At 40.9% G+C, this 17,132-nt stretch overlaps 1 protein-coding gene across 1 annotated transcript in view; it reads left to right on the plus strand.

Moving 5' to 3' along the window:
- Nckap5 (NCK associated protein 5) overlaps nt 1-17,132 on the plus strand; it is a 698,067-nt gene that overhangs the window by 234,080 nt on the left and 446,855 nt on the right. Inside the window, 1 exon segment of the mRNA XM_028771521.1 lies at nt 10,874-10,937. Coding sequence (XP_028627354.1) covers nt 10,874-10,937 — 64 coding nt within the window.

Genomic DNA, 17,132 nt, shown 5'->3' on the forward strand with positions numbered 1-17,132 from the left:
TACCTGACTCAGTGTGTATGATGGTTCTTCTATTCTCCATGACATATTTCTATCTCAACTCCAAAGTTGATGTCTGGCTGCCATACAGACGTGTACCTGTGTGCACATGCACGCATGCACAAATGCATCTACATTCCATGCACATAAACACATACATGTATGTGTACATGCACACACACACAAACACACACAAACACACACACACACACAGAGAAAAAGAGAAACAGTTATCTTATAGTGTTCTCAAGTACTAATAATGATTTCTTTTGGTAAGCATCTGAGATTAATGAGGTCTTCCTGTGGGAATTGCCTCTAGGCAGAACACTTGAGAGACTAGAAGTCATCTACTTAAACCCTTACCATCCACAAATGCCTCCAGAGATCACATACATGTAGTCACAAGCTATCCTTACTTCCGAAGATCAAATGTGTATGTTCCTAGTAAAGGGAGAATATGCACCAAAGCTCACAGAAGTCTTAGTACAACAAATTGACAGACTGTGGAGGTAAAAGCACTGGCTTCTTAAGCATCACTGTCTGAATTCAATCCCTAGGATCTGTGTAAACTCTGGTGTGCCGGTGTGCAGGTGTGTTGGTGTGCAGCTGTAATCCAACTCTGGGCAGGCAGACAGATGAGTCCTTGAAACACTCTGGCTGGCTTCTCTAGCGTGCTTGACAAGTTACAGGCCAATTAGAGACCTTATCAGAGACCTTATCTTAAATAAAATCTGGTAAGGCTCTGGAAAGTGACCTCTGCATATAGTCATACACATACACATGCGTGCGGACAGAAGTTGTAGATGTTTCCAGGGCTAAAGTTGCACGCACCTGTGGAGATTAGCCGTGGTGTTGTTTGGCTCACCATAGTTACCTCTCGTTTCTTTAAGAAGTACTAACTGTATTGAGTTATTTAGATTATGAAACACATAGCGTTCCAATAATTATGATTGTGTTATCACATGTGCCTGGTTGGCTTTAGTGTGCTTCATCCCTTGATGTTTAAGAAGTAGACTGGGTTTTTCTAAAAATACATCCCCTATTCTTTAGATCAGCAGTCAATACTCCCTTTGTAGAAAATACGTTGTACTTTTCGTAGAACACCTGTTAACTGTATCAAACTCTTTATATGTGTCTAGGTAGAGTATCCTTTGCCAAAAATGCTTGGGTAAAAGATATTTCAGACATCGACATTTTCAGATTTTTGGAGTTTTTTAACAGCCTCTAATCTGAAATATTCTGGACTCAGAAGGTGATAGATGTGTGGTGCTTCGATTAGAGAGGTTTATCTTATATTCAGAGAGATAGATCCCATACAAATGAACATAGTGGGTAAATTTCTCTCTGAAATGTGTTGGCTTGCTAGGGTTGTTCTAACATGATGCATCAAACAAGAAACCTTAAACAATAGAAATGGATTGCCTTTCAGTTCAACAGCCTTGAGAGTCAAGATCAAGACTGGGCTGGATAAACTCATTGTAAATGTTTTAGGAAGTGTTCTGCGACTCTTACTGAGTTCCTGCAGGTTCATTGGCAGTCTCTGCTTTCATAAGCTTGCAGAAGCACTGCCTCAGTGGATGCACACTTCTTAACTTGCCACTTTTCCTGAGAGAGAGTGTGTGAGGAAGTAACAAAATATGCCTGTTCTGTAATTCCTGCATTCTTGCTTGATTAAGATTCATTCTAAAGACTTTGTTTTAATGTGATCACCTAAGTAGACCTTCATTCCTTATCTTTTAATAGATAGACTTTGAAGCCTTAAGTTAAGACTTCAAATCAGAATTATTACTTTGGATGGGATGTTTCAGCCCATGACACTGACTGTACATGGACACACTGTACTTTTCTGGGACAGTATGCTTTAGAGCACTCAGTGGACTTTTAGTCTTCATTGAGTCTTCCTCAGAGAAGAGCAGAGTACCTCCATCTCAGTAGGCAATATATACAAGCAGTGAATTCCCAGTATTCCCAGTCTTGCTAAACATGACCATGCTGCTAAGAATCCACTCTGAGACTGTGGCTTACTTGCTGGAGAAGGGAACTTTGTGTACAGACTCTTGTTACCGTTTATCAGAATTTCAGTCAATGTTCTGAAGCCTTTTCATTTCAAAACTCACAAGCCTCCTTGTCCTGAGGCTACACAGATGGTTTGAGTCTTTGCATAGACACCATCTCAGGGCCTTCAATCAAAACAGAGCCAGAATGAAATTTCAAGGCTATTGATAGTTGAAAGCCATGGCGAACTCAATTAGTTGTCACATAAGGACTGTTTTCATGTGTGAGGAGACACCATGTGTTTTCCTGAAGAAGTCCCATTCTTTATTCAGCTACATACAACCCATCAATCTGCGTATCATCAGAACTGAGGGAAGATGGCTGAGCATCATGGGACACAGTTTTATTAACTTTATTTGATTTCTTTTGAGTAGAATTTCAATATTAAAAAGAAATAAGATGCTGGAGAATGTAGGGAATTCCAAGATTTTTTAAACATAAAAGCTCTTGTCTACAAATAACATTTTTTAGAAGTAAAAGTTAATCCCAGAAGTTAATTGGTTCTCAAGTGCTTCATAAATGTGTATATCTCAGGGATCTCTATTTGAAGTCATTGGTCAGAGTCTGGACTCCAGAGAGATCAGTACAACAGGTTAGTAAGAGTAACTTGTATCTCCAAGTGTGTGGTGGGTTTGCTCTTGTATGCATTTTGCAGGCTCCTTGGTAAGAGATTTGCACTTTGCTCCAGAAAGAGATAGGGAGAGAAGAGAATGTTAATACAACTGTTCATTATTGTGTTACACACAGGAGGCCCTTTTAAAGTCATCAAACAGTTCAGCATAAAAAGCACGTGTTATTCTAGGGAAAGATAATAGACACGCATGACAAGAAAAGGAGAAAATGCAGATGGAAAGTTAACTGCATCTTTAAAAAGTGACCATCAAGCTGCCCAGGATGTACAACACTCTTCTTGTGTGCTCTCGTTGGCACAATTGTCAAGCTTTGAGGCTTTTGTTTCGTGGTTTATGTCACTGTATGCATATATCTGTGTTTGTGTTTATGTGTGTGTCACTGTGTGAGGTGTGCACATGGGTACACAGGAATGTGTGTGCCCTCTCGTGGGAAATGCAGATGTCAGCAGTCAGTATTGTGCATCTTCTTTGATCACATTTTAAACCCTCAACACACACTTTTTTTTTTGAAACAGGATCTCTACCTGAACCTGGAGCTCAGTGGCTAGACTTACTGTCATGACATTTAGAAATCCTCCTGCCTCCACCCTACTCTACCCACAGTAGTAGGATTGAAGGCAGCTTTATGTGGGTGTTGTGCCTTGCACACGTAAATCATGTAGTCCTAACTCTGTAGCATCTCATATCCTTTTGGAGAGGAGAACTGGATAAGTAGAGAGTGCTGATATCTTACATGATTCAGGGGAGGACTGGGTGAATGAGTTAATTGGTGGAAGTGTAGGTTTTATTTACATCTGAGTTCTTGGGAATGTAAGAACAATTTTGAGAATGACTATATGGGATAAAGAGGTGTGTGTGTGTGTGTGTGTGTGTGTGTGTGTGTGTGTGTACCTGGAATCTAGAGGAGCTATCATTTCTCAGGCATTATCTACCTTGTCTTTCTTTTTTTTAATGGTGTCTCACTGGCTTGCAGCTTGCAGAGTTGGCTTTGCTGGCTGGTGAGTGCCAAGTATCTACTTATCTTTGTCCCCAGAGCTAGTGTTTAATAAGTATGGGTTCCCATAGCCATTTTCATTTGGGTGGGTTCTAGAGATCAAACTTAGGCCCTCATGTACAAAACAAGCTATCTCACCAACTCTAAAGAGCTCTTGCCATATTTGTTGCCATTAAAAGGCAAACTACTAAATTGTAGACTCCTGTTTTTTGTTTTAATTTATCTATGCATTCCAACACAGAAAACTCGTTGGGAGAAAATATCTCTTGATTTGGAAGTAATGGAACCTACAACTTTACTAGCAAAATCGTAATGCCATTAGATTCTTGTTTACTCCTGAAATCAGTGTGTTGACTCAACCTGTTGAGTTACTCAGTGGCTGGTACACAATGTTTGTAAAAGTCTACAGATTTTTAATAACTCTCAGCTCACTGACTTTTATATAGCATAAATGTAAACAGGTTCTCCCAACATGGACTGAAAGAGTGATTTATGATGCTTTAAAGAATTTAGGATGTAAGAAACGAAAAAGTAGGTGTGGAATTCTCCGTAGTCTGTGCTGTGACTTATAGAAGTTTGTTTAAGATCTGTTTTCTCCTTTCATATCTGGAGTGATGCATAATGAGATGAAGCACTGGAGAAAGGCTAATTAATTTAGCCTTGACTCAGGAAAAGCTGCCACTGGTCTCTCCATCTGCCCTAGCGACAGGTGCGCCTGCCTCTTGGCATTGTCCTGCCCTCTGCAGCGGGTTACTCCCCAGGATGTCTGTGTGTGAAGATAATGGTCCGTGGACTCCTCGGGAGAGCAAACCTGTTCTGTCTGCACACATACCAGATCGCCACCGGGCTCCTATTCTTGGGTCTTCTATTCTTGGGGCTCTGCTAGAAGCAGGGCTGGCTGATGATGAATTGAACTGTTCTCCCCCAAGAATTTAGAGCATAACACCCTGCTTCAAGGCACAGATGAAAACAGTCATTTATCTAATTTCCCTCTAGGCATTTGGCAGTATCTTCGTGGGGAAAATTAGGAAGAAGTGTTGATTGAAACAAAGCCCACGACTGAGCATGTGTGCATGTGTGGAATAGGATTTGCATTTTTCTTCGACACTGAAGGGGTACATTGGCACTTGGAATTTGATGTTACTGGTGGTGGTAGTGGTAGTCATGTGTGTGCCTCTGTGTGTGTGTGTGTGTGTGTGTGTGTGTGTGTATCAGAGGTCAGGCCCAGGTGTTTTTCTACCTTAATATTTTGAGACAGGCTCTCTCATTGACCTGGAATTCCTGAAGCAAGCTAGACTACCTGACCAGTGTGTCCTAGGTGTTCACCTGACTCTCTAGCCTCAGCACGGGGTTTACAAATGTGTACCACTATATTTAGCTCTACTGGGGTCTGGGTTTGATCTCAGGGCCTCATACTTATGCAGCAAGCACTTTACCAACTGAGCCATCTTCCCAGCCTTGTGTCTTCTTGTTAAAATCAGTATTAAGTATTTCTGTTTGGCTCATGTTAAATTGCTATAGAATGCATAGCATCCTTGGAGATGCCTTCTCATTCTCACAGAGGCAGTGCTCGCAGGAGTGGTGGGTATGAAGGTGACGCTAAGGAGTTTGATTTTACATTAATGTATAATCTTCGGTATTTTATGTTTTGGAAAAAATGGTATTTAAACTGCCAAGAAAAGGAATATGAGAATATTTTTCCAGCCTGTGTGAATCTCTTACATGTTGCCTTGCAAGTATGAAGACCTGAATTCAGTTTCCAGAAGCCATCAGAAAAAGCCAGGTATTGTACTGTGCACTTGTGATCTCATAGTGGGCTGAGTCAGTGGCCATCAGCAATCGTAATGTACTTGGTAAACCTTCAGCTTCAGTGAGAGACCATATCTCAAAGAGTAAGGTACCACTGTTGCACCACTGTTTATCTTGCTGGAAGGGTCATTACTATGTTTTGTGGGCTGCACAAGACTACTGGTTGCTTTTTCTCCAAACCTTAGGGTATTATGAGAGGTAGCCCTCAATAAGGAGGCTTCCAAGTCAGTTCCAGGTCAATTCCTCAAATTTCTTGGTCTGAAAAATGTGATATCTTCAGCAATAGAATTCTTACCTTCATGTCCTGGGCAGCAACCTACGGCTATAGGAATAGACTGTATTGTTTAGGGGAGTTTCTTTCTCCCCCAAGCTCCATGCGGTCTGTGTAGCACAGGATGAGTTGGTTGGTGGTATGGAATGGGTGGAAATAATGTCAATCGAGTAATGAAAAAGAGAAATAGGTGAATAACTTACATAATATCTGAAGAGTGATATCTGAGGTTGACCCCTGTTTTCCAAGTGTTCAAGAACATGCAAACATACTGAACACACACACACACACACACACATACACACTGGATACACACACATATACTGGATACACGCATACACACACACACTAAATACACACACATTCACGTTGAATACACAGACACACAATATTGAATACACACACATCCACTGAATACACACACATTTACACTCTCAGAGGCTCACATGCTTAAACATACAGTTTACACGTACACAGACAGTCTCACATATATAGGCATAACTAATGATTTTAACTAAATGTGTGCTTAAATATCTCTATCTCTAATCTATATCTAAGTAATAATGGCCATCTTTAAGCTTTAGACTAGTGATAGTCAAGGTATTTGTCCCGCTTGCACACACATCGCATGCTTTCATGTGACTCATGGGCATTACTTCATGTTAGTGGTGTTCAGAAGGCCTTGGGGCTCTTTGGCCATTCTGAGGATATATGGCGTTAAAGTCTTTATGTATCAGTGCAGTGGTAATGTATGCCATTTTTATTCTGTCATGATAGTAACTTGCCAGAGGCTACCCCCATGTGATATTACAGCGTTACAGAAGCAAGGATGGGAGTCTAGGATTCCTGCCCTTATTAGCCAAGCGTGGATGTTATTTGCTAAAGGATAAAACTGTGCTGCTCATTTTATTTTTTGTTTTAAAAATCGCTTTTTATTGGTACCAGAGGGGGGGTTGATGCCTAGAAACTTGTGCTGTTTTGCAGAGCTCCCGAATCCAGCTCCTGGCACTCATATTGGGGAACTCCTGACAGCCTGCCACTCCAGCTCTAGGGGATTTGACACCCTATGGCTTATATCAATATCCACATGTGCATCTACATAGCTGCAAGCAGACATTCAAATAAAAACAAGCCTTAAACAATCTCTAACAATTATATGCATTTTTAGCCTATAATTATAATTTTTATTGATATATTTTGAGACAGAGTCTCAGTATCCATTCTTCCTGCTCAGTATGTGTAGGAGTTGTGGGTTCATTTTAGAGAAGCTAATGAATTGTGAATTGTGTGTAGAGAATTCTGGAATCAACTCTGGTACACCAGAAGGCCCTGTGGAACCCTAAGTCTGTTCTCCACTCTTCACACACTGAACACAGCCCCCTATTTCTGGGCAGCTTCTCTTTGGGAAATATTTTCTCAATCCAGGAGCCTTGCAGATATTTTCAAGTGTTTACAAATATCAGTGATTTCATTGGGGGAGGCACATTCTTTCCTGGGCTTTCTTGCAGATCTGCCAGTGGTGTTCTGAAGACCCATGGCTCACATTGAAGGAGAATTCATTGTCCTCTATTACTATATTGGATTAGGGTCAGAGGAAGACGTAGAGTACCCTCCTCTCTCACTGTTCTTCGTATTCTTGTCACACAGGGTCTTTCAGTGAACCTAGAGCTCACGTCTGCCCCCATAGCACTGGGGTGACAAGCACACATGTGACCATGCCTGGCTTTTCTATGGATGTTAGAGATTGGAACGTGAGCCCTCATGCTTGCATGGCAAGCTCTCTTACCCACTGTACCATCTCCCCAGGGGTTATATTAAGGGGCTTTAGCAACCTGAGACCAATTCTCCATTTGAGTTTAAACTGTGTTAAGAAGAGAGGATCTATTTCTTCCTGAGTTACACATTCTGTTTCACTGAACTGAAAGGGAAGCGAGTGTGCTGTCTGATTTGTTGTGTATTTTTGATATAATGCTTTGTCCATGTTGTGGAGCTAAGGATCCATGGCTTTTGATCACATATCCCCAGGCATTGGTTTTGTAATCATAAACTCAGTACCAGCTTCATAACGAGCTCCCGACTCTGCAGCAGAACAAAATAGGGAAGTGTCATGCAATTGCAGTTGTCTCTTGTCAGCAGAACTAAACCCTTCAGACGGGAGCATGAATGTACATTTGCTGTGGGGAGCTTGAAAGGCAAGCATTCTTTGTTTGTTTATTTATTTATTTATTTATTTATTTATTATGTTTTTTTTGACACAAAATTGTTTGTAAGAACCTTCAATTAGCATGAAAAAGAAGCTGGTCCCAAGTGGCTTCACAGCCATTTTGGAACTACAAGGTGAAAGGCATGCTGTGTCAGAATGTCTAGGGCAAACCAGATTATTGATGAAAGCGACTGGGCTGTTTGTTTCTGGTACCCTGATGGAGTCTATTACTCGATCCCGCAAATGTCACTGTATAGGAAAAGGGGAGACGTAGCACAGAAGCTGCCAGCCTTTCTGCAGCTTGATCACTTCCTGTGTTTTAATCATGACATTATTTTTCATGGAGAGAACAAGATTTAGTGTTCCTGTGGCAGTCATCCTTTTGGTGCTACCAAATCTAGTCTTTCATTAAATCCTAAATTGTGTATTAATTAATTAAAATAGCACCATTCAAGGCTGAATCTGAATTCTAAATTTGCCTGTCTGTAGTAACTTTCCTTTTTTCCTGTCTAGAATAACTTTTCTTTTTCCTAGAGTTGGTATTTGCCTACATATTGAGTCCCAACCTCTGATTTCAGCAGAGGTTGCGCTAACATAAGAGTGTCTCTAAGAACCTGCAAACATATAGGTTATTTTGATGCAGCACTCCTTGTATGTATTTACTTAAGATCAGAAAAGGATGTCCACCGTACTTTTCTATTATTGTCTGCTTTAATCTCTTAAGACAGGGTCTGTCACTGAACTTGGATCTAGGATGGCAGCCAGCAAGCCCCAGGGATCTTCCTGCTTCTGCCCACTATAGAACTGGAGCTCCAGATCTGTGTATGGCAATGCTAGAGATTTGAACTCAGGTCCTCACGCTTGCCCAGCAAGTGCCTTATTCACTGAGCCATCTCTCCAGCCCTAAACCATTGGTTTCTTCTGTGGGGACATTATTCTGGATTGGATTCCTAGGAGCTGATTATCAGAGGCTTCTTTTTTTTTTTTAAGAGTAACATTTTAATTAATTCTTTGAGAATTTCATATGTATATTCAATGTAGTTTATCATATTCATTCTCCAATTCCTCCCCTAACTTGTTCCAGGACTACACCCCCACCAGCTCCTGGCTCTCCATTTTGAGTCCTTTCTAAAGTTAGTGTAGCTCTCAGACTTCATCAGAGAAGTCTCTTGGTGTAAGAAGTGCTGGTCAGTACAGAAATTCCAACTGGTCACAGCAAAGAGAGTGAGTGTCAGTGGAGTACTGAACCACAGTGGGACCTCTCTCTCTCCCTCACTCCCTTCCCCTTTCTCCCTCTTTCTCTCATACATTGTCTTTGTCACTCACACATTCTTTTACACATGCATATTCTCTCTGTGTCTCTCTGCACCCCCCCCCCAGGTCATTGTAGAAGAGGGGAAAGGAAATTATAGTCAGAGACCAGGGAGGGCCAAAGTAAAATGCGATTTTCTGGATAAGAACTACAAAACATAAACGAGTTAATGCTGCAGCATGCTGGAGGGAGAGGATGCTGTAGAACTATTGACAATGGAGGGCCTCTGGGGGCCATGGCACCACACCCGCTTTTCCCCATGTGTTGTGGGATTCCAATTCTGATCCTCATGTTTGCAAGGCAAGCACTTCATTGACCTACTTAGCCTGGGAAGTTGGTTTTGTTTCTTGTTTTTGGTGGTCAGGTGTCTCACAACCATTGGAGGCAGGAAATTCTTTCTGTCACCAACCTGGGGATGAAGTGTCCCACCTCCTCTGCCAAGTCCCTGTGAATGATCACAGCTGTAGTGGAAGAGGGATGAAGTGGCATTCAGACACTTCATCTCACTAGGAGAGGGGTTTGAGGGCAGTCATCACTGAGACTGAGAGCTGGGAAGATGTGGCTAATTACCTCTCTGTCATCTGTTCACATTTTTAAAAACAGAAAAGCTGTTCAGAATGCATGTATTATCATAAGCATTCTTAACATTTTAGTGACTTTCCTATATATTGGAAGTGTCATTAGTTATGAAGAATATGAAATGAATCCCATTATGAAGTATGGACACTAAACCTGATTTAGCATGAGTTTCTTTATTGTGTGTGTATGTTTACATGGAGGCCAGAGACTGGCTTTTAGGAGTCATTTCTCCCTCTCCGCATGTAGGTCCCATGGGCAACAAATCAATCTCGAGCCCTCAGGTTTCCAGAGCAAGCACCTTTACCTTCTGGGTCATCTCTCTGTCTCATGATCTGGTTTTAAAATCTGTATTTTTAAAAATTTCTTCGACCTTGAAAAATAATATGCAGAGTCTTTATTTAGACTTTGATGTAAGGAAACCCAACCTTTGACCCTGTTGTATCTCAGCTCAGAGTGCAGTGGTTCACTTAGCCACGTTCACCCTCAGTTTCCTCCCCTCTATATAATATATAATATACAATATATATTCTAGTAATATTATATATATTCCATATAGAATGATCAGCTCTCAGGCTTGTAGGGGGACAGGCAACATTTCAAGAATGATGTAGAGTTATGTTTCGCTTGCTTTTAAAATTCAGTTTCTTATAGAGGGAAAAGAACAAACAATTAAAAGTCTATAAGCAAAGTCAACACTGAAGTCCTAATGAAATAGCCTCAGCAACATAAGTGACAAAGGATATATGCAAATGAGGTTAGTGGAACACTTGCTTAACCTAGCATTCAATTTCTATTTCTCTATCATGAATTCCAAAATAAAGGAGCCAGAGTTGTGATGCTGGACACAGACGATGCCCCAGTGACCAATTACTTTAAATATTTAATCCTAACTATGGTGGAGGGAAGGAGGGAAGTAAAAGACGGAGCTCCTTTGGAGACCTCAAAAACATACTTCCCAGGCATTTTGAGTGTATCTCAGCCCTGATAACAATCACCTAATCTCTTCCCTTTTCCTCTCCAGGGAGAAGCTGGCTGTGGCCAGGCTGCAGAGAGAAGTTGCCCAAAGGACAAACCAAGGGGCCATGGTGAGTTTTGGCTTTTCTTCCTTCCTGTGATTCTCCTGTCCTGAGAGCCCTGGCTTCAAAACCATTCAATACCAGCAAAACATATCGAAAGCCAAATATCTGCTTGTAGCCAACTCCATGATTGTATCTTTGTAAATGAAATGATATATTTATTTCATTTTAGATAGCTTTGCCGTGGAAGGTCAGAGAGACACAGACAGATGGGCAAACCGCAGTCCAGATTTGAAACAGTACTCAAATATTCAAAGGGTGGAGGGTTGTACTTCAAGAATCTGGATTGGATGATCAGGCCACGTCTGTTAATGCACAGATTTAGATTCTTACATAAGGCCAATTGTATATAACTCAACTCTTTTTGTTATTCAAAGGTAAACAAAATGCATTACAGAAAGAACCCTTGGGTGTTTTCTAATGTAATTGCCCTTTATTTGCCCCCTCCCCAGTATCTACAGGGTATTTTACACTGTCCTTTCCAGATCTACTTCTTAGGAAAACTGACATTTTCTTGTGTTTCTGAGTGGAACCCACCAAAAAAATCAATACATAATTTTTTGGTCCACCTAAACTTCATTTTATAGACCATTTTCTTTGCCTGACTATCCCCTGGGGTGCCACTGTAACATTGGAGGTGACTGTCTGGGTACCCAGGGAGCCTGTGTGTGTGAATTAACTGCTGTTGTGATCTCTGAGAAGAAACTAGCACACCGTTTTTACTCTGCCCCTCTTCTGGCAAGACAGTGGTAGGTGTGTGAATTTTTAGCAGAAGATTCTATTCTCTATGAAAAGGTAGTTGGGTGTTTGTTTGCAGGCCCCCAAAAGCTGCTTCTATTTGATTCCATAAGTGCTAAGTGACAGTTCATCCACCAAGAAGAGGAAAAAGTTTGTTAGAGTCACTGGTCTCTTGTTTTTATTGATGGGAAATGTAAGAGGCTGGGGTTACAGGCTAGATGTTGAATGTATCTGAAGTGCACAGGGGCCCAGAAATATGCTGACCTAGTTTAGGGAAGGCAAATCACACTGTTGTGCTAGGAGTCAAAACACAGAGAGAATTGGCAAATGTTCAAACAATTTGAGGCAGCTACCCAGAGGTATCTTTGGAGCAAGGTTATAAAAGCAAATTGGAAAAGTTTGAGTGGTAAGCTACACCTTCTGTAGCTGGACAGGTCACCACTGTGTAGACAGCCCTAGAGGGCAGAGAACAACCCTGGCTGTCACTCCTCAGGTAACTTTTACCTTGTGTTTTGAGATAGGGTCACTCACTGGCCTGGAGCTCATGAAGTAGGCTGGGCTATGCCAATTAGCAAGCTCCATGGGTCGGCCTGTCCCCACTTCCCAAGCACTGGGATTATAAATACATCTCACCATGTCTGGGTTTTTAGATGGAGTCTGGGATAGTACTCCCAGGTAAGTCCTCATGGCTACATAGCGCACATTCACCACCTTTTAGTCCAAGAGAGTTTCATTCATAATAAACCCTTCATTTTGGAGTATTATTAGATCTACATAAACCGTACATCTGAAGCCCTTCATCCACCTCCCCCTAATATCAACTTCTTGTGTGGCTGTGGTACAATCACCCTAACAAGAAAGATCAATTTTGTTGGTTTACTGTAAATCAAATCCCAGGCTTTACTAAGCTATCACCACGGCCCATCTGTGATCTACAACCCAATGTCGGACTCTACATTTCATGGAGAAAGGTTCCTTGTTAACAGCAGGAATGAACCCATGCATGCAGTCTGAACCATACACATACTCGGAATGTTAACCCCAACTTGGGGTTAAGGCTACTCTGGATTCATATCACAGTAGCTATTGTTTACTGTATTCAAGGTAACCGCTTGATGTGAGATTTTTTTGTTGTTGTTGTTCCATTAAGGAAGGTTTGGAGAGACTAACTTTCAGTATCGTGGATATTTTATATTTTTTTCCTAGTTGGTCATGGAAACATACTTCATTGGTTTGCAGTTCCCTTTAGTAATTTTCCCCAGTTTTTCTTCCTTCTGACAGATTCTTTAATCTATGTTCTATTCTGCTGGTTCATTATATTTTATTTTATTTTATTTTATTTTATTTTATTTTATTTTATTTTATGTGTATGGGTGCTTTGCTTATATATATATATATATATATATATATATATATGTATATATATGTGTGTGTGTGTGTGTGTGTGTGTGTGTGTTGTATATATGTATGTATATATGTATTGTATGCACATGTGTGCCACGTGCATGCCTGGTAGCTGGGAAGGTCAGAAGAGGGGGATTGGATGCTGATGGATGGTTATTGGCCACCATTAGGATACTGGGAACTGCATCACATCTTAGGCTTTTTGCAAAAATAACAAGTATTCTTAACCACTGAGCCATCTTTTCAGCCCTGGAAACTCACCCTAAAAATGTGTACTTGGTGTGGGAGTAGAGGAACATTTATTGACTTCTGGAGAGAATATCAGTTGGTACAGCCACTATCCCAGTCATGTGGAATATCTTCAAGGCACTAATACTACACCTGCCCAGCCTCCCACTCTGGGGCATCCAAAGGACCCTTAAGTCAGCACACTACATGGATATTTGCACATCCAGGCTTATTGCTGCATTATTCACAATCATGGGGAAATGGGACCAGTCTAGGTGTTCATCAGCAGATGAACAGATAAAGAAAACATGCTCCAGACACATAATGTTCTTTCAGCTCTGGTGAAAAGTAAAATCATGACATTTGCAGGAAAACAGATACAACTGGAAATCATTGTAACCCAGACACATAGACAAATAACATTCTACTTCAAATGCAGAACTTAAGTTTAAAGGTGTATGTGTGTGTGTGTTTGTGTGTGTGTGTGTGTGTGTGTATGTTATGAAACTGGAGAGGAGATCATGATGGGGAAAAGAAGAGAGCTGATAGGGCAGGGAAATGAAACCCTGTGATAAGAAAGTAAAAGGAAGTAGGATCTCAGGAAGAAAGCCAGCCAGATTAGGGCACAGGCATCGGGTGGAGCAGTGGGGAGAGGAAATGAATGAAAGAAAGATAATGACATAGTATGGAAATGCTGAAACTTTACCTCTTTCCCCTGTTGTGAATGAAGGCTCCATAAAGCATTGATAAGAAATATTAGGGGGCTAGAGAGGTAGTTTATTTATTAAATTGCTTGCCACACCAGCTGAAGGACATGAGTTCCGTCCTCAAAACGCATATAAAATGCTGGATGTGCTTGGGCATGCCAGTAATTGAAACTCTGAGGAGGTGGAGGCAGGGGGATTGTTGAGTTACAGTGACAAGCCATTCTAGCCCACTTGACCATTTCAGGTTCATTAAGAGACTCTGTATCAAAAAATGGAAGTGGCAAACTCAAGAGGGCTTAGCAGGTGAAGGTGCTTACCACCAGTTGTGACAACATGAGTTTATCCCAGAGCTCACATTGTATAAGGCCATCATAGACTCCAACTTGTCCTCTGACCTCCAAACATGCATGGTAGCATACATAATGTCAATAACAAATGTAGTCACGGAGAGTTTTGGTGACTGATCTCTTGCCAACATTGAAGACGGTTATCATTGTCGCTATTGTAGTTAATGTGATAGCAGCTCCCTGTGATTCGCCTCTCCTTTCCTGTCTGCTTACAATCCACTTGATAAGTAAGCACTTTCACATCTGGTAGATTATTTTGGCTATTTGAAGGAGTGACAACTGCTTTCCCTCTTTGTTCAGTTGTGTATGTTGATTTTTTTTTTTTTTTACATGTCTCATCACAATACGTGAGGGGTGTTTCCCCCCCCCCCTTTTCTCTGCCCACTCCCTATGAAGAATGATACCTTTGGATAACTGGAAACATTTAATATTGAATTTTTTTATTTAACATCAGTTGTTTCTGTACCTGAAGAACTTGTGCCTATTTTGTGTTTATAAACATTACGATGTCTTTTCCTCTGTATGGAAAAGGATGTGCTTAGGTTAATGACCCATAGGTCCTTAAATGCTGTCTGTGATTAGTGTGACAGGCTGACATACACTTTAAACTGTGTCAGTACTCACATATGACAGGTAAAAAATGGTCTTCCTTTGAATTTCTATGTCAAAATTTGCAGAAAACCATTTCCCCCTATACATACAAATCTGTACCCAACTTTGACTTTATAAATTAATTTAAAAATGTGTTATTTATGTATTTATTTATTTATTTATTTATTTATTCATTTATTTGTGTGTGTGTGTGTGTGTGTGTGTCTCCCTGGCACTGAGTTACAGGTGGTTATGACCCACCAGGTCCTGCAAAAGCAGCAAGTGCTCTTGATGGCCTAGCCATCTCTTCTAGTCCTGCCTTTGAGTTTTGTCCCTTTGATCTATTTCTTTCTCCGTTGAAATCACTGGACTCTTTGATTGCTGTGACTGCCTCGTAAGACTGAAAATCAGGCAGTGTGAGTCTCCTGACTGTGTTGTTTCCTTGATTTTGTTACATCCCAAGTCCCTCTATTTCCCACATAGTAGTAGAGTCAGCTGGCCAGTTTCCTGAAGAAATGTCCCAAGGCTTACTAAGAATAATATTGATTAGTTAGATGATTGTGGGCAGGAGTGACATCTATCTTCAGTATCAGGGCTTTCTTTTTAGACATTGGCTCTTAGTTTTGTCTTAATCCTAAATCATAAAGAAAATGTTGATTTCCTTTTTTTTTTTTTTTTTAAGACTGCCAGTTAACCACAGTAAATGTGGGCCATAGGTTCTGATCCTACATATGAGTCATGGTCCTCTTTTGAATTCACTTTCCATGACACTCACAGTTCTGGGGACCTGTGTGGATTTAGCCACTTGTCACTGGTTTTACAGTCCCTGGATGCCACTGGTTCAGACCTGAGCATGGAAAGTCATGGTCGCCCCATGGGGCTGCTCTTTAGCTCTTCTTTCCCTGGGTACTTTGGGTATGTTTTAATCATTCCCTGGCATCTCCCTTGTGTTCTGATTCTTTTTACAGAAGCCTGGAACTTTAATTCCCTTATCTTTTTTAAAGATAAGAGAACAAACTGGGGCATGATAGGCAGAAGCCAGAGAGGGCAGGGAGCAGCAGGAATTGGCTTCCCCACCTCTGGAAGGAAAGCAGGTCCCTGCCAAAATCATTGTTTTCAATTAGATAAAAATTCATTTGATTTGCACTACATCATGTTGCTGACCCTGCCTTTGTGGCCCGATGGAGTGTAAATGGAGCTCTACAGCCCTAAATGAGATCAACTTCAAATCTAGAGTAACTGTCTTCAAACCATTTCCAGAGTTCATGCTAGTTTCACTGATTTTAGGGGGCAGTGTTGTGTCACACTTTTTTTTTCTGGGGAGACACAACACAGTGTACACACATATACACACAAACACACACCAGATAGGGAGCCCACGTTCCAAAGTGTGTGTGTGTGTGTGTGTGTATATACATACACACACATATGACCAAAGTCCTTTATGGAATTAATTGCAGGAATATGGGTGAAGTGTTACTACAGGTAACCATGTGTAACCAAAACTTACCTCAGCAGAGGTGACAGCACATAAAGGCTGTTTGCTGAGACCGTATTTTAGAGCCTGCAGGCAGCTTAGCTGTATGGAGAACATCTGTTCTAGGTGAGTCAGTTGGCCTAAGCTCCATCTAGGGACTTCAAGCTGATCTCTGAGCCTTCTTTGTAGTCTGGCTTGTCTGAAAAAGGCTTTAAACATCTTTACTGTTTACTGTTGCAGGGAAGAGCCTAGTGAATGTGATCAGTTTCAGGAACTTCCTGAAGCTGTCTTGAGTTGTTTATGTCTTAAGAAAATTTCCTGGGAGATGGAATGTTTGGATCTGGGAGGAAACTGTTACACAACCAGCAGAGACAGAGCTCAAGTTAGATTTCATTTTTATCTAAGTGTACACTGGGAACACAATAGTGTATGTGTGTGTGTGTGTACATATATGCCTATACATATATAATACAGATGTGTGCATAGGTGGTTATATATGCATATTCAAATTTCTTACTTGAAAGCAATGAATTCACTGACAGGTTAACTATAGCAACTGTAATCACAAATTCAGTTTATACATAGGGCATCCTCAGTATGCTTAATTTTCTCCAAAAATATTGGTATGTTAAAGAAACCGCCCTTTTAAAGATAATTAGCAATTCGATTGGAAATTTCCCTTTTCCACCAAAGATTGGAATGCATCTAAATG

Source organism: Grammomys surdaster, unplaced genomic scaffold (assembly GCF_004785775.1).
Source record: "Grammomys surdaster isolate TR1022 unplaced genomic scaffold, NIH_TR_1.0 208, whole genome shotgun sequence".
Taxonomy (NCBI): Eukaryota; Metazoa; Chordata; class Mammalia; order Rodentia; family Muridae; genus Grammomys; species Grammomys surdaster.